This window comes from Antedon mediterranea, chromosome 11, assembly GCF_964355755.1.
Source record: "Antedon mediterranea chromosome 11, ecAntMedi1.1, whole genome shotgun sequence".
Taxonomy (NCBI): Eukaryota; Metazoa; Echinodermata; class Crinoidea; order Comatulida; family Antedonidae; genus Antedon; species Antedon mediterranea.
Genome location: NC_092680.1, coordinates 20,408,504 through 20,430,042, shown reverse-complemented (window position 1 = coordinate 20,430,042; position 21,539 = coordinate 20,408,504). Strand labels below are relative to the sequence as shown.

Genomic DNA, 21,539 nt, shown 5'->3' with positions numbered 1-21,539 from the left:
GATGAAATGCTAGCACACGTGTTCTGTGCACGCGTTCAAATGTTGATGTAAAAAGCACAATGTTCTGTGCACGCGTTCAAATGTTGATAAAAAAAAGCACCATGTTCTGTACACGCGTTCAAATGTTGATTTTAAAAAGAAAGCACCGTGTTCTGTGCACGCGTTCAAATGTTGATTTTAAAAAGAAAGCACCGTGTTCTGTGCACGCGTTCAATTGTTGATAAAAATAAGCACAGTGTTCTGTGAACGTGTTCAAATGTTGATAAAAAATAGCATTGCGGTTGTATTACGTTCGTTGCCAATGAAGTAACAGTTTATGGATATATACTTTTTTGGCTTATATATGATGAAACATGTCCTCTGAAATGTTCATAGTTAGCCGCAATTATGTTTGGAAACGCCTAACTACATAAACCTCTTTTTCCTGGGTCTAAGATAAAAATTTGATCATTTTAAAGTTAAATAATACCTTAAGTGTCAAGTAATCCTCAACCATTTAGAACCATTTCCGATTTTGATATATACGCTATAACATTTTGTTGCTCTCCTGCTAACATTAAATGTACGGATTATAGGCCTATATTTTTCAGGATGAGGTTCAAATTTAATATTTTCTTAATAAGATAATGGATACCATCCCCACATGCTCACCGTAAAATTACACTTTTATGTTTGTGTTTACTCTTCCTTATCTGAATTTCACCATTATCAGATGTATATCCATTATACAAATTCAAAGATAACGGCAATTAGAGCAATCGGCTAAATGCATGATATTTTGTCTGACCTTCCGTCTTAGTCCCTTTCAATCCGCTTATCGACGCTATTGCTCACCACTAATACAAGAAGTATGTAGAGATTGCGATCTTGATTTCTGTATTATTGATTATTGAAATAGGCTACGTGTAACAGAATTACAAAAAGAAAAAAGGGAATAAAAACGTACTTGGTTAGTTAAAAATGTATATTTAAGTAATTATTGTCTAATGTGTTTCATAAGTAGACCTAATTGTTACAGTCTTTGAATGTACATATTATGTAAATGTGATTCTGTTTAACTTATTATAATCAAATACGAAACAAAATGATGAATTACGAACAATTGTACTGTTCATGGCGGTAAGGTGTCAAAATATGGTTTTCGGTAAAGTTGTTAGATTTAAAAACACATAGGATTGCATAGGCAATGTATCATTAAAATTCGATTGGTTAGTTACGCATAGCATGTCATTCGGTATTCGTTCTACCTAAATCATAAATGGGACATTCTACGAGGTTTCCGTTACCGCTCGTCTGTGAAAATCGCCCTGTGTAGCCTAATGGATAATTAATGCACGTTCATGTTATTGCGAAAATTCAATAGCGCCACCTACATTTTGATTGGCATATAAACAAACAAGCTTTTTTTTTATAGAGGGATAATTTTTAATTTAGACAAACAATAACAATTAAGAACTTAAATTAGCTTTAAATCGTTGGAATGATTTTGATAAATTAATAATACAAGAAAGTGAGGTAATTTGGAAAATCAGTTTCTAGTTCTCTCGCGAGTTAATCTGCGTATCGCTATGGCCTAGACATTGTAGATTAGGCTAATCTACAATGTCTAGGCCTAGGCCAGCTAGCTAGGCCACGTCTACCGGACCCATGTTGTTTAGGTGTTGATATAATTCACAATGTGTCTTAAGCTCTGTCTACACAATCAAACTCTACGTGATTAAAATGTGATGTGGCCATTTATTGATAAGATAATGTTGTTCTATTGTTAGTTGATACGAATGTTCAGCATTTTAGTTCAGTTCAGTTTTATTCGGTTCACTCAAAAAGACAAACATAACATAGAAAAAGCACAAGATAAAAATATTAATAGAATGAATCGAGGAATAAGAAAGTTAAAAAAAAACAACTTAGGCCTATTTCCATTGGTTTTGTTTAGTTTTTAGTACCAGCAGGTGTCATGTGATTTTGTATTATTACCCATAGTAAAGTTGTACTTGGCCCTGCATGGTTAATTAATGAACCACTTATGAAGATGATTAAGCTCAGCTGATAAGAATAAAAAATAGGCAAAAAAAACAAAACAAATTGTAATGTCATGTTTACGAGTTCACATCAATTTAGTGGTTTTCGTATGTGAGTAGGTCACGTGTCATAGCATTATGTAAGGTAATAAACAATTATTGATATGATTTAGCCACTGATCCATAGTAAATTAAAACAAACACGACAGACCATACCATTTCGTGTATGATTGATAACTTTGCATCACAATAATTGAGGAGGATATCAAGTGATTTTATAATCTCAGTCTTTCCAGCTAGGTCAGCGTATTATTGTGACGTCACATTTTATCAATAATAACTCTTGCAAAAGTTCATAAGTTCAGTTTATCTTTTAACTTTGTGTATCGTGAACTTTCACTAACATAAAAACTCGAAAACCTGGAAAAACAATAATTGCGAACGATTTCCAAAAAAGGCCTGAAATATTTTTAAATGCCCTACAAAGTTCCAAACATTTCTCGCGATTAATCTTTAGTATTCTTATTAGCTGAAGATAAAGGTGCTAAAGCCTATATCTTCAAATTTTTTTAAAATTTTTTATTATTTCTTATTATCGACCCACTTTCATTACATTACGTCATTATTTTTATTTGAATTTACATTAGCTTAGTTTTAATTTTACTAAATAAATGATACTATTTATTTCAGGAAATTAACATTTAAAGATATAATGTACCCCCTGAAAATGTTATTTTTTCATTTGTTGTTGAATATGTCATTTTAGTTTTTGGTTAAAATGACTTTTTATAAGTGAAATAATAATTTTTCTTGGTATTTTTCTACAGAAGTGAATAACTTGAACAAAACTATAAAATAACCTATTCAAAGTCTGATTTTATACTGACAATACTTCTTTAAAAATTATGATTTCCTGAAATCAATATTGTTTTAGTAAGTAAGTAAAAGTGAAGTTAGCTGTATGATTCCTATAAAAAAAACATTTAATAATACTGCGTGACCTTTACCGGTTTAGGTTGTTGTTGTACACAACCTCTTAAGACATTGTATATGAAACCATTTCAATATTAACTATCATGATAATTTTAATATCCTCATCAACAAATATTTTTGTTACTACTTCCTCTTTATGTATATATATATATAAATATATTTAACTAAAATGTATCAACTCATGTCAGACAAATATTGCTACAGTATATAGTACTAATTTTAATTCAAATTAGCTTAAGTATCCGTATCCGTCATTTTATGTTAATTGTGTTCAATATGGATGCACCACTTCCTGTGTGTGCCATCGATGTAAAGGTGCAATTTCCAAATAAATTGATTGATTGAAATTGATTGCGTTGAGTGTAAGTGGGACGCCAAGTCTAAAGCTCTGTCTACATTATACAACTTTATGTGACAAAAACAATGTGATATGTCCATATATGGACATGATGATGTCATATCACTACCATATTTATGAATATCACTACCATATTTGGGCACATTACACTTGTTTTGCTAAACTAGTTTGATGGTGTAGACAGAGTTTTACTCTTTTACTTTAAAAATATATATTTATTTAAATCTGCTAAATAACTGTTCTGTTCTCCACTGCAAATTTATTTATTATTTTTTTTTGAAAAATATATATATTTTTTCTTCGAAAATCTGTGTGCCCAACTGCACTGCTTGTAACAACCGGATCGATGATCAGCAAATCAGTTATTTAAATACAAACACATTAATTGGTATCACAATTTTATTTGGTTCCTGACAGAAGTACAACGACTCTTTTATAGAGTCTTACGATTGTTGTATCACGTATGCCTCATCGTGAACTAATGACGTTGTGTACCGTAGTACTATGCGAAAACAAAATAGTTCTGCTTATTTTCAAAATATAGGCCTAGTTCTTACTGCCAAAACAGTTGGTATGATTTCAACTAGCTACCATGGGGGAAGACCTAAAAACCGAATGGTGCCTTGTAGTAGTCCATTTGAGAGTTATAATTTGTTTCGGCCAAATACAATACAATTATAAATATAATACAATTGTAAATACAAAAAGTTTCACATCCATCTCTCATCCAACTTTTTTACTATAAGATTTTTTTTATTGAACGAATCGTTAATGTTTCAATCGGTATGATCTCTGTTATTGTGGTTTCTGAACGGTCACTGGACTTTAAAATCCATCCGGAGAAAATTTGTACAGAAATTAAGTTTGTTTTTATTTAATCCTGTCATCGTCATGGGTTTTGCTATGTTTATTTGTATTGTTTTATCATTTTTTTAAATTGACGAAATAAAATGAAACAAAGTTCAACTCCCGGATGTGAAACTAGCTATTTGTGATTGTCCTAATAATTTTGATATAAAATATAGCCTGTAGGCCTACCTCGCTGCCTTGTGATAGAGGGAGCGTATTGTTGGTCAAGAGGTAACGAAAAGGAAATTACACACTGAACGCTGACCTGGTGGAATCACGGGTTTGGTCAATATAGAGGTTATAAAACCTACACCAAACCAGGATAAAAGGAAATAATCAGAACGGCGGAAATTATGAAATAAATAATAAGTAGCGTGACGTCAGATTTGTACCATTCTCTCAGTTCACATTTGTACGATTTCATCCCACCACGCAAACTGTAGGCCTAAGAGACCAAGAGAACATCGTTAGCATAATTCTGAATAGGCCTGGCTATCTATCAAAATTATATTCCTGGGGAGGTAACAGTGTGCAACATTATTATTTTTTTTTTCACATCTTTTATACATACAAAAAAACACATTTAAACAAAAGCAATATTGCAATTAAAATAAGTAAAGTAAGAAAACAATAAAGCACCCATCCACTACCCCCTTAAGCAAGATCTACAATATTCTTAAATCTGTTTAATATGAACTTAGATTAATTACATCTTTTAATTATGGTTTTATCCTATCGTGGTTTCAAGAATTGTAATTCTACTGTAGACCTTGAAAGTAACAATAAAACAAAACAATAGAAAACAATAATTAATTCCAATGCAAATCCATGTATCAAACTCTTCATGTTTCAAAGATAAGATTTTTTTTTTATGTATTGGTTCACCGACTTTTATTTCTTCATCAATAAAATGTTCGTTTACAATGCACTTGATTAATGTAATATTATAATACAATACAACTGACATTAAATGATAAGTTTAATAGTCTAATTAGTTTCAGTAATTTCAGTTGTGTGTTCTGTTATGTTAAACACCAAGCAAACAAATGCCATGCTCGCTTGTTTGAATGTTTGAAGTCATCATGACAATTAAGAAGTATCTTATCTTCACGATATTTGGCCACAATCTCATTAATAAAAGTCAGTTATCAATGTTAAACAATGACTCAATTAAATATTAATTTATTTTCTTATAAAACCATTAACGTTGTAATAATCTAGAATAAATGTATTTATTTCCTCTTAATAGATAATTAATTAACTATCCTAATTATTTAATCAAGTCATTAACACTGACAAGATAAGATATACCCGAACTTCCTTAACAAAACTTTTTCTTTTAATTACAATATTTGCAGCTGCATATATCATTATAGTGGTGTATCCACGGTCTAACTAAAATGAGGTGCTTAACTTCTCTGATCTTTTGTATTCGAAATATTTCAAATTTCGGCAACATTACAACCCACCCCCAACTTAACAACAACTCTATTGTTAAAGTAATTAAAGAATCTTTTGTGTTGGCATATTTTTAACAATATATTTACACTATCTTAACTTTTTGAAGGTTATCATTATTATTTATAGTATTTAGATTGTCACAGATGAGGCTGGTCTGTATTAGATTTATTGTTTAACATACTGTATGTTTCAATATATTATTTTTTTATTTTTAAATCAACACGGATTGTGGTTTTGAACGAATAAAATAAATAAATAAACAGTAGATCTCATAATTATGTTGAGCCTTATTAGCATAAAACATATGTTTGTAACATACGATATAGGACCAGTTTGCTTGCAGGAATACTTGATTTCTTAAACTAATTCAACATTACAAAAATGTCTTTAAAAAAAACGACCTAATTAAGGTCACATGAAAACTAGCTTGCCGGTGAACTAAAATGCCAACATTTTGGGAAAGTCCCATTTCAAAACTATTTATATAGAAAATCGATCAACAATTTTTTTACGAGGCCTAAATATAAAAAGTGACAAATTGATTGATTTAAGAACCTAGAGGGCGTTACTAATTAATTCTGACCTGTTACATTTTTAGAACACAACACATCAATCATAATCACCAATTTATAATCTGAAAATCAAAATGATCGTGCCAGGTGATTTGTATAAAAGTTAATACCTACACACTATTGAGGCACCGGTGGTATTTGACCTGTGAAGCAATCATAACACTGACATATTTATTGTTGATTGCTTCCGGGAACTTTCCCAGGTTTGGTTACTTATAAACACGAACCAATTGTGTACTCATCATTCCTATACTACATATTTTCATAAACGTTGTGTCTAAAACAAGAGACTTTAAGTTGTGTTGAACTACAGCATTATAAATGTAAGTACTAGCTCAGTTATTAGCAATTGTATAATAATAATAATTGATTAATAATACGGTAAGTAATTAGGCTTAAAATAAGTGACGGGTGTCATTAGAAAGCCGCTAGTATTGTAGAATGGGTTCGTTTTCGGAGGGGCCCACAGTAAGAGAGAAAGAAATGTAGGCCTCATTATTTACGTTACCCGTCTAGTACAAAACCACCTGTTTACACCAGAGAAATCATTTCCCTAATAATAAAATGGACAATGTGTATACACGTACCTAAATAAAAAATTAAGTATCTTGTAAAAATGAAACAAAAAATCCCAAAATCGGAAATAGTTTTTCAATTTGATCCGGTGTTGGACATGTATTGAGTGTCCCATTGTTTTGTAGCTATTGGCTTTCAATATAAACAATTAAAGGAAATGTTAATTTGCCATTGTTTAAAATATAATAATATATAAAGTAAATATTACATACATGACTATCCAAAAATTAAATTAAAATTACTCACATGATGATTTTTACTTTTCATGGTTTTTTAGTTGATGGCAAATCCAAATCTTTCGAGATTTTCTTTAAAGTTCTAGTCACTTACATAATTCACACATTACCTCGTTTGTCAATTGAAAAGGGGAGAATTCCCGGTTCTCAAATCATGCGATTTGCAACCTCCAATACATTTCTAAAGTTTAGATTAATAGTAAAGATTTTTAGTTAGTAGACTGAGCAAAGAGTTGGGCATAACGATCTGGTATTACTGGTAGTAATTTAAATTTATAGGCCTGATAATTATATGCCTGCATTTGATGGTTATAGGCATCCTCCCCTTCCCGCATCCTCATTGTAGTATTTTAATTAAAAGTTTAATGATAACATTATGATGACGTATCCCGTATCTAATTACATAGTTTCAATTGATTTGTACATACGTCGTTATGATATTAGCTAACCACAAGTATAACACTTAGTTATTGCTTAGTAATATTGCCTGCCAGGTTATTGCCAGGGGATGTTTGTATATTGTCACTCGTTGATTAACATAATGTTCTCTTATATTTTGTTATAAGATTAAATATGGATGACAACAACCAAACAATGTCGAACGACGAACCGATGGATCCGCAGCTTCTGATCGCAATTCGTTTTATTATCTGCGGTATCGGAATACTAGCTAATGCATTTGTTTTATTCGTTTTGATATATAACAATATCTACAAGAAAACACTAACACATTTGCTGATTGTTCAGCAATCTGTCATAGACCTGTTTGCCTGTGTGCTTATGTTGTCGTTTTTTACTTATCCCGTTCCATCAGATGCAGGGGTGCCGTTTTGTAAAGCGCTCAACCTTTTTTGGTGCGTCACTTACACATCGACTTACAACTTAGTGATAATAACAATGGAACGATACTTTGCGGTGCTGCACCCCAAGTTTTTTCGCCTTCATTTTCATGATAAAAGAGGAAGATTTTTGTTATTGTTACCGTATATTATCGGTTTTGTCACCGGTATGGAACTGTTCTTTTACGCTACATATGACGAAAATACCGGTGAATGTGCCTATGCTTACGACACGGCATTCTGGGGCGTTTTCTTTTTTATCACTCAGTATTTATTTCCGGTTTTTGTGATGATGTTTTGTTACGTACGGATTTTAATATCTTTACGAAGACGACAAACTCCAACGAGGGCCTCTCAAAATGTTGAATCGATCAGTAAATCTAGCGTAACAAATAAACAACCACGTAACTGGCTACGGAGAGCCCAGCGAAGTCTTATTTACACGATATGTTTTGTCGGTCTAGCGTTCTTCATAACCGTCACTCCTAATAAGATCATCTTCTTTGTCTACATAATTTGTGCTTGTTTTGAACTCAGTGACATAATAATAATCTATGAAATATCAATTGTTTTGAACACGATGAACTTATCCATCAATCCAGTCATATACGCATTTACATTTTACGATTTCAAACGTGGGATGAAACAACTTAAAATTGATGTTCTGAAAATAATGGGGAAAGGCGACGATGCCGAGTTAACACAGACGCCTATGAGTTCAACACTATAAAACATTCTGAAGAAACCAACTTTATGCATAAAAAACAAGCATGCAAAGAGTTTTTACCAGGGTAAAATAATCGCGTCCCCTGATGTGTGGTGGACCAGTGTCTAGTTGTTTTTACTGCCGTGAGCCGAAGGTGCAATACACGACTTTTCCGTGTTCCAGCCACTGACGTTATTTATACCACCGGTCCTCATTGTTGTATTTAATATTTAACCATACGATTGTAAAATAATTATTACTAATCCATTGTTATAACCACAACTAAGACTATTATTAAATTAAGTAGGCTTAACATGATGCTACAAGTATAGACAAAACATATCCAAATCAATAACAATTTAATTTTTTTTCAACAAATGGAAATAATATACACGGTTACCACAAACAAAATATCTTAAATCAATTATTTTATATTAGGCCTATACTCTTTAAATTATCTCTCATCCCGACTGTGCAGCAGAGCGTAATGTCCATTGAAAGTAATTTGTAAAAACATGGTTAACAACCAATCGATTCTCATACGATTTATTGTCTCTAGAGATTTACCGTACAAAAATCGGTTGTAACTCCATTACGATATCATCTGTTTTAGGAATATTCATTTTAGAATTTTATGAGATAAAGTATTGAAAATATAGGTCAGTGGGCAGGCCTATGGTCTATGTTTATTTTATGATTTTTTTTTTTTCATTTGTCGATAAAGGTACATCGATGAATAATTATCAGTTAAATTCCCAAATGTGCCGCAGTGCACGTAGCGTACTATATTTTTGTTGACTAGTCATCATTGAGTCACGTGTTTCTACACGTTTAGGCCTACTGAATGTATATAATGTAGGCGTGTTGTTTGTTTAGTATTTTAACATATATAAGCCTAATCTTATATTATACTATTAATATATGTCTTATAATCATAAGTCAAATGTTCTGCTAATACAAGGAATATCAAAACTCATCACCACATTTAATAACATCAGTCATCGCCATGTAACTAGTAGTCGAAGAATAGAAAGCATCCAAATAAATTCAAAATAAAACTCATCACCACATTTAATAACATCAGTCATCACCATGTAACTAGTAGTCGAAGAATAGAAAGCATCCAAATAAATTCAAAATAAAACTCATCACCACATTTAATAACATCAGTCATCACCATGTAACTAGTAGTTGAAGAATAGAAACCATCCAAATAAATTCAACATAAATACTATTTTAAGAAGAACCTTTTTATTACCAATTAAATGATTGATGATAAACTATTCAAAATGAGAAGAAAACACTAATTCCAATTATGTATTTCATCTTAGATGGTTGATACAAAACCATCAAATCCATTTTCCAAAATATGTTCCAAGATTTCATTCGTTATATCAGGGAAGTCTTCTCTGATTATATTCGTAAATTAATTTTTATGTTTCATATTTTGTATTTTCTAAACTTCTTGTTTATATTTTTGTTTTATAAGGCAAAATATTACCTTTTTTAGTAAGGTATTTGGTAAGGTACTGTATACTGTAGATCTAGTGCAAAATCTGTTCCTTCGATTGTTGCCTACTTTCTATTCTGTTAAAGATGGTCAAATAAATATTATGATTATTACTATTTCTTGTTTTGATTTTGATTGTCAGAACGGTACAAAATTGAGGAAATGTTTAGTTGATAGGATCGTACAAGTTATAACATTCAAAATCAATATTGTAAACTGATAACTCGACTTTCGATTGTTCTTTACATAACAATTTCTGTTTCAAATTGATTGAAGCAAAATCGTCTCCGTAATTAAAAGTAAACATTACATGGCAAAATAATAAGATAAATTGATCTTTGATTTTCGTAAAACAAAAATAAACATTTGTGTTCATTACGATTATACCAATTAGATCTAGTTGGATTTTTGTCGTATATTATTTGTTTGTTTAAGATAAAGGATATTTCTCCGTCTCTATAAAAAAAAGTGGTAACGAATTCCAAATGTGTTGCTAATCAACAGACCTTATATAAGCGTAAATTCAAACTTACTATATAGATGTTTACTTCTATTGTTTAAAAAAAGTTAAAAGGTTTTTGTGTATTTTTATTGTGGCAATAAATTATCTTGTATCTTCTAATTTAAATCAAAATAATTCTCGTTGTAAGTAGATTATAGTGAGTCCCGTAAGAACTTTTTTCAAACAACAAACTGTTTCACTATTTTGATAGAGCATTCCTGGCTTTATTTTTAGATTAGGTAATACATAAATTATCAATTGCAGATCAATTGGATAAGACCTACTTTACTTTCCTAGGAGTTCGTTCACCTTTTATTAAACCCATAAGTCTACTGAGTAACTTTCGACTATCACCAATACGCTTTAGTTTAGACTGTATACATCGACGGCGAGGGGTTTGGTTGTATTTCGTAGTGCTTCGTCGAAGGGTGTGGTCTTATATTTCGTAGTGCTTCGTCGAGGGGTGTGGTCATATATTTCGTAGTGCTTACATCGAGGGATGTGGTCTTTTCAAGTGCTTTGACAATGGGTGTGGTCTTACATTTGGCAGTGCTTCGTCGAAGGGTGTGGTCTTATATTTCGCAGTGCTTCGTCCAAGGGTGTGGTTATATTTCGTAGTGCTTACGTCGAGGGATGTGGCCTTTCCAAGTGCATTGTCAAGGGATGTGGTCTATTATTTTGTAGTGCTTTGAGACTAACGGATATTAGCCATCTCTCATAGTATAGTGGCAGTACTGTTATATATAATTTACCAAACACCAAACGTGTAATTTAGGTAATTAGGTCAATACTTCCTGATATTGGTAAATCGTCAAAGCTACGATAAACTCATTTTTAAGCCAACTTTGTGGAAAGAGAGGACATTTCACTCTTTCCTTGTTAATTAAAATAATTCTTTAAATATTCCTCATCAATTCAAAATCATGCTCATATAATTAACTGCAAGTGCCTTTGTAACGACATCAATAAATTAAAGGCCTTGAGAAAACCTAATCGATTGATCGACATCGTCATCGATAAGATCTAACCATCATGATGACTCGTCGACCATATTCCCAAATTCGGAACAGGAATATACCACGCACTCGTGTTTATGACGTGTTGACCAGTACCGGTGACCTGTTGACCAATATCGCGTATGAATTAATACATTACGAAGGAACAAATTACTCGAAATTGGTCCATGTTGTTTGAATTGATTCAGCTGTGCCCTTATACCATGAATATACCGACAGAGTTCATCCAATTATAGGCGTTGTTTACTGTTCTGATGATGAGAATAGTTTCTCGAAACATGTCACATTCACATTTTAAGGCAATTCGCCTTTTTATTAAATGCATCGTTATAGTCATCCTAACTTATGTATTTCTTTCAATACCAATATCGAATATAAACTCAGGGGAAAAAATATCCAATTAATTGTACATGGAAAATTTACTGATTTTAAATACCCAGTTTTAGGCCTAATTATTCTTATGGTGTGTGTATTTTTAGATTTAATTTCTTTTGAATATCAGTGTATGGGAATGTGTGTAGTAGAGCATGGCACTAAATCTTAATTTAGAGCTGAACAAAATGAATTTGTTTTATGCCGTCCAGATAAGAGAGATCTCAATACAGTAAGTATAACGAATGACGACATCAAGCTAAATTCATTCGCACTTTGGTCTGATCCACCGGGACCAACAATGGATGATTGGAACACGGACTGTTACATTACGTAATCAATCTAATTTAAGCGCCTAGAGTCTGAGCCCTGCATAAAGTAACTCAATAGCGCCATCACATTTTACAGTAACATTCGCCTCGTTTACAGAGTTATTAATAATATCAATACGTACGTGTGTCGATCATTACCACAATCATCCGTTTGACAGTTTGTATTGGATTGGGCAATTAAACCATCGAATCTGCTCGTGTAACTGATGGACTATTTGTAGAACACACTTATAATACTGTACGTTTATTTACTTCCCTTTCTTAATTTTTCACTCTTTCCTGTTTTATTTTATGGGGGAAACTTTAAGATGGTTTTCTAATTTGTTCCCGGATCTTGTTGACATTTTCTTCCTTTCCTGTCACCACTGTTTCCTTCATTTGTTAGTTAAACAGGATTTTGTGATAATTGAGTCACAATTGGCCTCACGCAGTTTAGGACATTAAGTCCCGGAAATTGACGCTTTTTATAAAAACACACCTACCTACTGTCACAATTGTACTGTGATACTTTTAACTTCCGCATTCTTGAATTTTAAAAGAAAATCAGATATTATCTCATGTTTATTTCCTTGTTATTTTAACACTCGTTTGGGAAAACTTAAAATGCCTAGAGGAAAACATTTTTGTTGACCGTAAAAAATTTTCATTTATTTTTTAGATAATATCAAATCTAATAGGAGATTATGTTTGTATAAACGCGATACTAGTTAGCAATATAGTTACTATTTTCTCAATGTGTAATGCACAGCATTCATAGGCCTAAAACATTGATTTGGGACTACAGGAGATGGTGCAGAGATTAAGAACCTTTTCATTCATGCTGATAGTTTGTGCAATTTATTATGTTAAAAAGTTGAATAAAATATGACAGTAAATTAAATATGCAACTTATTAAAATTATTTTAATATTTTCAAAGCTGCTATGCATTGTAGTGTAATCTTTATTTAAATGTATTGTATATGTATTTGAATTATACAGAAAGTACTAATACATGCTATATCATAATTATGTATTTCTCCATTTGTATTGGATTTCCATGACAGTATACATTCAATCAGATCTTTGAACAACAATATACGTCATAGTCGTTTCTCACTACAATTAGCTTTTATGTTTCTGTTTTTTATTGTGCAATATTTTATCTGGAACGTTAGAGGGCGATTGACTAAATATGAGAAATTGATAGGATAAACAGCAATATAAATTATGTGTATAGGTCTATGCTCATTAATGCATTTGTGATTATAATAGGGAAAAATATACATTCATTTATTTAGAAATGGGAGAATAAAAATGTAGGTTTTTTTTCGTAGTATACGTTAAAATACAGGTTACACGTAGGTCCATAGGAAGAGCGCATTTTGGTTGCGACCTACATAAGAAGTGTGAGTAGTCAAGCTTAGATTTTGTTGAATAAAATCGTAACTAAAGGCAAATTTAAAATGACTTTAAAATTAACATCCATCGGTCATCAACACTGACAACATAGCAATATGAGGAATAAAAATTATTCAAAGTTGCAAGGAGAAAAAACGTATACATTTCTACGAATGGTTTTCAAGTCATAATAATAACAAGGGACTGTGCATACTTCTTATATTAATTTATTGAGCAAACACTAGTAAAACAGGTCAAACATAGACAAACATATTTTCGATGATTTATTTTCGAACTGAAACTAAAAATGGTTATGAAACAAGACGAATTTATTTAAATATATATATATATATAAAGTATCATAACTGAATATTGCGCAAGGTCAAGGGAGAAAAAATGGTATTACTAATATCCTAATAATAGTATTTATATATATAGTTGTTCTATATTTGTTACTTTTATTTTCTTGCTGTTAAAGATATATTGTCCCCCTACAAGCTTTGTTTCCACATTTTTTTAATATGCCATTTTAATGTCACGTTAAAAATAAGTGCAAATTAAAGAATACAAAATGGCCTATTAAAATTCTGATTTATTTATCTTAATTTTTCATGTTTTTGGGGGACAGTACATCTTGAATATTTCGTTAATGCAAACATTAAACATTATAAAATGCCAAATATAAATAAATAAGAAATGCATCAATCAAGTATTTCTTAAATGATAACATTATTAATGTTTTTAATTAGAGGATAAAGAAGTATTACCGGTAATGGAAGCCGACGTTCCTGTCACGGTTTCAGCACGTTTTTTCTCTTCGTCTTCATCACAACACTTGCCAGAATATGTTTTGTAAAACTTTTTAACAGTGATTTTAAAGTCATTAAACTTGAAAGCATAAATAACTGGATTAATCATAAGATTAACAGCATCTAGGATTACCGTAATCTCGTGCGCGATAGAAGAGTTAAATTCAAAACACTTACAAATTGTATAAGAAAGATATAAGATATAATTGGGAGTCCAACATAGAAGAAAGGCTATAGCAACGAATAGTAGTGTATACGTGAGGCTACGTTGCGCGGCGTATAAAGCATTTCCACCGCGTCCTGGTGACGATTCCGCACCACCGCTACGTTTTACTCTTTGGGAAAGACCTCTTAGAATATACGTATAGCAGAAAACCATAATTGCAGATGGTATCAGCCAAGAAATGATAAAAATAAACAACCCCGACGCCAACGATGATATGTAATATTCAAACACACACTTGCCTTCATTGTTTGTCTGACCAATTACTGCGAGATGAGCCGCAATTGCCAGTCCGACGATGTGTGGAAGTATCAGGAATCGGCAGTTGGTTTTTCCGTGGATCCGTTCTCTATAAGTTGTAGGATGCACTACAGCAATATATCGTTCAATAGTGACAATTACCAGGTTGTAAGTTGACGCGAACGCAAATAACCAGAAGATGGAACGCGTTTTGCAGAATACTGTACCGGGTGTGCCGACAGGAGCATCGTTAGTGTAATAAACAAGGAATAGACAGCTTGCAATGACGTCAATCGCTGACTGATGTAGCAGAAGCAAATGGGTGAACGATTTCTTGTATAATTTTGCCCATACGAACATCAGAAGGACAAAGACGTTTGCAAAGATACCCAGAAGACCAACTATATAACGTATCGATATTAAGGCAAAATGCTCCGTATCTTTACTGTCATCATTCGGTGTTAAGGTAGTCATTCTAGAAAACAATAAATGTGAAAAAAAATGTTAATATTGTGACAACTACGTGCGCAGTTGAAGTAACCTTGGTTCCCACTAATGTTTGGTTCACACTCAGAGACGCAACACAAGGTCGTAACGCAACGTAAAGCTTGGTTCCCACTAGAACGTAACGCAAGGACGTAAACGCAACGCAAGCGTTTTAACCAATGACAATAATAATAATAATAATAAATAATATATTTATACAGGATAAAACAATCAGATAACAGTGTATCTGTTTTACATTGTGGTCCTGTCTTAATCAAAATATACAAAAGAGAAACTTAATTAAATATAATACATGTCAGTTTTTTTTTTTTTTTTTTTATGAAAAGAAATGAGATTTGTATCTAGCCTTAAAGGACGTAATTGTTGGTGCCGATTTAATATTAATTGGTAAATTGTTCCATATTTTTGCGCCTGCAACTTTAAAGGACGAATTCATTTTACTAAGGGTGTATTTAGGTATTGTTACATTCAAATTTTCTACTCCACGTGTTAAGTGGGTGTGAATATCGCGAATCAATTCAATTTCATTTACTAATCTAATTTGTGCAAGGCCGTAAACACGTTTATACATTAGACATTCTAGGGAGAAATCTCGTTTCTCTTCAAGAGTTTGCCACGATAGGTTCTGGATGAGGTTGTCACCCCTTACATTAATATAATCGAAGTTGTTAGTTACAATTCGAGCAGCTCTTTTTTGATGTCGCTTTAAAATATTTTTGTTTAACTCTGTCGTATTTCCCCAGACTGTTATAGCATAATCACTACAAGGCTGAATTGTACTTATATATAGAGTTTCAAGTAACGGTTTACTTAAACTACTAGCCATTTTACCTAGCATTGTTATTTTATATCCAATATTTTTACTAATACATTGAGTATTTTGTTTCCAAGTTAACATTTCATCGATTACGACTCCCAGATACCTTATACTATCAACTTGTTCTAATTTACTGGTTCCAATTTGTATATTTAAATCATTACTGTCAGCTGTATGATTGTTTCTTAGTAACATAACCTTTGTTTTTTCAGTATTTATAGAGAGGTGGTTGTCATCATACCATTTACCAATGTTATCAATAATTATTTGTAATGAATCATTTACTATCCTAGCAGTATCACCTGAGGTGTAAACCACAACATCATCAGCAAAAACGCTGCAAGTTCCATTTACTATGGACTGCGAAATATCATTTATGAAAATGAGAAACAAGATGGGTCCCAGGACACTTCCTTGTGGAACACCAATATTGATTTCTTTAAGTGTAGATTTGTTATTGTTACAGTATACAAACTGTTTTCTGTTTTTTAAGTAATTACTAAACCAGTAAACAACATTTTCATGGAAACCATATTTGTAAAGCTTAAATAACAAAATTGAGTGATCTATCGTGTCAAAGCACTTGGATATATCTAAGAAACAAGCGCCGACGACCTCTGAGTCATTAAAACTTTCTAACCAATCATCTACTACTCTGTGCAAGCATGTTACAGTAGAATGGTTTTTCAAAAAGGCAAATTGATCAATGTTAATCAAATCAAACAAACTAAGAAAAGAAATGATTTGTTCCTGAACCACTCTCTCTATAATCTTTGCGATATGAGCGAAGTTATAGACAGTTAGCAATCACAAGCGAATAAGCTATCGCTTGTGATTGGTCAATTCACTTGCGTTGCGTTACGTCCTTGTGTTGCGTCGGTAGTGGGAACCACGCTTTAGTGTGAGTTGACCAATCACAAAGCAACACGCTTGCGTTGCGTTTACGTCCTTGCGTTACGTCCTAGTGGGAACCAATCTTAAGACGCAACGCAATAACGTATACGTGTACAATTCTGGCATACTTCATAATCGCGCTAAGCAGCATACACCAACGTTCACTATTTCGAATTTATTTCCATCTATTATAACTACGTAGGCCTATTACGTTACGAAGCAACGATTTTGCCTACATTCATGTTTACTTGCGGTAATTTGATAGAAGTAGCTGCCAAAATGATCAATTTCAGCCTTAATTGTTTTTCCTAGATTAACCTTTGGACAACAGCACCACCACTGTTGATATTATCATAAGACATTTGGTCGGATAGTCCCTAAAATATCATCTACACGAAAGGTTGAGAAGCAAGTCGTTATCTAAATATTCAACTTAATGATTATATATGTAAATACTTTTAGTTATTACGTAATTTGTATAAATGGTGGGAAATCTATGTTAAAGATATTTTTAATTTTAAAGGCAGCAGAAAAATACTTGGTAGTAACATGGACAGATGATTGCTGCCTATGGTGGCACTAATCCCAGTTATAGACATCGTCGTATACATGTTCATAAAGCCTATTCCCACAAGCTCCATAAAGCTCTGTCTTCACTATCAAACTATGGTAGGGATATGCTCAAATATGGTAGTGATATGCTCAAATATGGTAGTGATATGCTCAAATATGGTAGTGATATGCTCAACTATGGTAGTGATATGCTCAAATATGGTAGTGATATGCTCAAATATGGTAGTGATATGATATCGCCATGTCCATATATATATGTGCACATAAAGTGACAAAAAATAAAGTTTTGACAGTGTAGACGGGGCTCTAATTTACGTTTTACACCAATATTGTACTTTTGGTTATTTTGTCGATTCCATTAGAATAAGTATCTTTCGTAGTTTATGTTCTGGAAACAGGTACAAATATTAATTTAATATCTCACGTCAATCGCAAACCGAAAACAAAAACATGACACAAAACTAAACTAAAAACTGTTTTCACTATCAAACTAGTTTGACTAAAAAGTGTGATATGCCCAAATATGGCAGTTATATGATATCATCATGTCCATATATGGTCGCATCACAGTATATAAAAACACTCGAAATACAATAAAGATAAAAAGAAAAAAAATACGTCACATTTATTTGTTCATATGTTCAATTATTTAAAGAAAAAAATATATATTTTCCATGTGGAATTTTAATTGAGTAAGTTTGTAATTTCCATTGCACGTGATTATAGTTACATTAATGTTGATTTAATAATTGTGCTGTAGACAACATATAATGTGAAATGTACCTAATGTGTTTATGTGTCATACTTGAGATAACGTCTTCGTTGCTATAAAGTATTTCAATTTAGATGACTCTGTTAACATGAAACTCCTATTACTATTAAAAACATGTTTTACATTAGAACAATCGAACTGTGTTTATAAGTGCACGAGAACATCAACCATGAGAGCCATTCGATTATTTGTGTCTGGAGCAACCAAGAATATGTTTTTGATTAAACTTTTTTAATTTAGACGTCGTGTCATTAGGATGATAAGTTTATCATTAGTTAAACCTCACAACAATACAATAATGTATACCACTTCGAACTTTCATCCGGGTTAGTAACTCAAATCGGAACCCATTCAAGGTAGACAAACTATTAGTATACCATGTTTTGGTATACTTCGGTATTCAGCTCTTTGAAGTTCTATTCATCGTATTCGAATACATTTCACTTCATTATACATTTTTAATACTAGAATACCTTTTATATTTGTAAATCTCCAATTCAATGCCATCTAATAATATGATTATGACTTCTTTTCAATTCCACATTAATCTTACTATGTTGCTATTTTATATATTTGATACTCCATGTTATTTTTATATGTATTGAATTTGCGAAATATATAAATAAATATAAGTTTTATTATTATTATAATTAGGAAGCCCTTATAACTACAACATTCTGCAAAAACGTATCTGTATATGTAAAGCAATGCTTTCCTTACAAGGCAGTTTAAAGAAGACATTTTTATCTCACTCATTAGAAAATATTATTGAATAAGTATTAAAAAAAAACAATCTGTACCGATTATTAATGTGGCCCTTACATATGATTGCACTAAAATAAAACATGACTAGGCCTATCTTTAAAAAACACTGCTTTTCTGGGTTTTATTCCTATCTCGGAACAAAATTTTGCAAATAATCACATCAAATCGCACAATCTTTGATTTAAAAAAACATGTACATACGTAACACCATCGATAAAGCTTTGTTAAAACTAGGACGCAACGCAATGCACGCGCAATGCAAGCGTAACGCAAGTATTTTGACCAATCACGACGCGATAGTTCGTAGAATTTGTTTAGAGTAGTACTTACGGTATCGAACTTAATATGGTTGTTGAATTTCTCTCCATTGCACCTTCAGTGGCAGTTTACATTTCTTCAAAAAATTATGTTTTCATGATGCTTTGGTATTAGTAGGAACATTGTGTGATGATGTCATAATCTGAAGCCGACCAATAGCAGGAATTGTTCATGCATTGAAGTGTTTTCCATTGTACTTACAGAAGGACGTAATTGGGGAAAAACAAGACTTATTTAGTGTACACGGATGTTATTTAATATTATGTTATAATAGGATACAATAAAGTGATTTGAAAAGAATAAATCTCTAGTCGTTATCAATTATTACTGGACCGGCAAATAGTTCCCCTTCCTTGTTGCAAATAAAGCGATTTGATCACTTTTGAAAGAAACCATAAGTTGTATTATATCAATCAACTAGGCGTACGGCACCGCTGTTATAGCCTGTTTTGATAGCTCTACCATCAACCGTTCGTAACGGCGGAATGTAATTCGAACGTTAAAGGAACTAATCGACTTTACCCTAGTAACATTAGGGGCTTACTTCATAATATTTTATGTCATGCCTTTACCAATCAGGCTACGTTATGATAATCACAATCAGACAATGCGCAATCAATATTTGAACATTAATATTAAAGAGCGAGTTTATGACTGTTAATCTAAAATCATGCCGCCAAGAAAAAGCAATATTAATTATTTTATTTACACACTGTATTTTTCAATTCATTGTTTACAGATTACAGAGTCCTAAGTGAGTCCAATGTAAATCTTGATATTTTTTTTAATAGTTATTCTTATTCAAGACTCAATAGTTACACTTTATAGGCCTAATATTTATATTATTATATATTTATTTCTTGGTAATAATTGCTGTTCCGACATAACATGATCCTTTAGGCCTAACCAAAATCTGATCAAACCAAATTTAAGTTTATTATCAGCAAGCATCATGCAGCCGAACTAGATTCTGTTTGCCTGCTTCTAATTTGTTGCAATAATGTTATTGATGTTTCTTTTAGACCAGGTAATCGACTGCAGTATAAAAATGGGTCTAATATGGCGCGAATTCCAGGTGGGATTGTTGAAATGACTACTAGCTGAGCATACCATTTATGTTCGAATATTAGTTCTTCTCCCATTATGGGCACCAATAAGACTGCAACAACCTGCGGTAAAAAGCACAACATAAAACTTGCAACTACGGTAGCGAAAATTGCAGCTCTGCGTTTTCCACGTTTGCAACGACTTCGTAATTTCATATCAACCATTTTTTTCTCTTGTAGTGATATCGCGACATATACAGTTCCGTAGAGACTCAACATCATTAGTTGCGACGCAAGAAGAATAAACGCACCTGATATAAAACCAATGATGACGGATACGCCAGTAACAAGGAGTTCAGAAACAGTAAAAATAATGCATGAAATCCAAAGAAAGATCAAGGTGTATCGTAACCGCTTCCAGGTAACTTTTGAATGGTATTTTAAAGGCCACAATACCAAGGCAATGTATCTATCCAACGCAATACACGATAATAACAACATTGTCATGTTACAAATAATAGTCAGACCCCAAAAACCGACAGAACCACTAAAACACATACAGATGAGGAACACTCCATACAACGCGTCAACAAACGCAAGATTGAAAATAAACGCGTTTTTCTTGTCCAATAAACGTTTGTTGCGTAAAAATATGAAAAGTACAAACCCGTTAGAAAATAATCCTGCAATTCCGGTAACAGAGAATAAAATTTGATATAAAATCATTTCAGCTGGGCTTTCCCTTAGATCATCAAATACTGAAGAGTTTTTGTCTTTGGAAAATGAAAAAGATTTGACATAATCCACGTAAACTCCGTCTTTTTCTCGATCCATCCCGAACCAGTTTTCAAGAA

The 21,539-nt window shown here is 32.2% G+C and overlaps 2 protein-coding genes and 1 long non-coding RNA gene across 3 annotated transcripts in view; 2 read left to right on the top strand and 1 right to left on the bottom strand.

The window, feature by feature from the left end:
• LOC140062741 (uncharacterized) overlaps positions 1–21,157 on the top strand; it is a 28,159-nt gene extending 7,002 nt beyond the window's left edge. Inside the window, exon 3 of the long non-coding RNA XR_011847526.1 lies at positions 20,926–21,157. This is a non-coding gene — a long non-coding RNA (uncharacterized lncRNA). The remainder of the gene's footprint in view (positions 1–20,925) is intronic.
• LOC140062433 (mu-type opioid receptor-like) lies at positions 6,475–10,319 on the top strand. Its single transcript, XM_072108652.1, has 2 exons — positions 6,475–6,577; positions 7,633–10,319. The coding sequence occupies exon 2, from the start codon at positions 7,640–7,642 to the stop codon at positions 8,633–8,635; it is 996 nt and encodes a 331-aa protein (XP_071964753.1). The 5' UTR covers positions 6,475–6,577; positions 7,633–7,639; the 3' UTR covers positions 8,636–10,319.
• Positions 13,993–20,408, bottom strand: LOC140062740 (kappa-type opioid receptor-like). Its single transcript, XM_072109066.1, has 2 exons — positions 19,652–20,408; positions 13,993–15,468 (listed from the first exon to the last, which is right to left on the bottom strand). The coding sequence occupies exons 1-2, from the start codon at positions 19,687–19,689 to the stop codon at positions 14,463–14,465; spliced, it is 1,044 nt and encodes a 347-aa protein (XP_071965167.1). The 5' UTR covers positions 19,690–20,408; the 3' UTR covers positions 13,993–14,462.
• Positions 21,158–21,539: the final 382 nt, after the last annotated feature.

Excerpts from the sequence above, each read along its gene's own strand:
- LOC140062433 (XM_072108652.1), top strand. The coding sequence starts at position 7,640 with ATGGATGACAACAACCAAACAATGTCGAACGACGAACCGATGGATCCG.
- LOC140062740 (XM_072109066.1), bottom strand. The coding sequence starts at position 19,689 with ATGGAGAGAAATTCAACAACCATATTAAGTTCGATACC. Across the intron at positions 15,469-19,651 it reads ACCATATTAAGTTCGATACC|AATGACTACCTTAACACCGA; the intron begins GTAAGTACTACT and ends ATTGTTTTCTAG.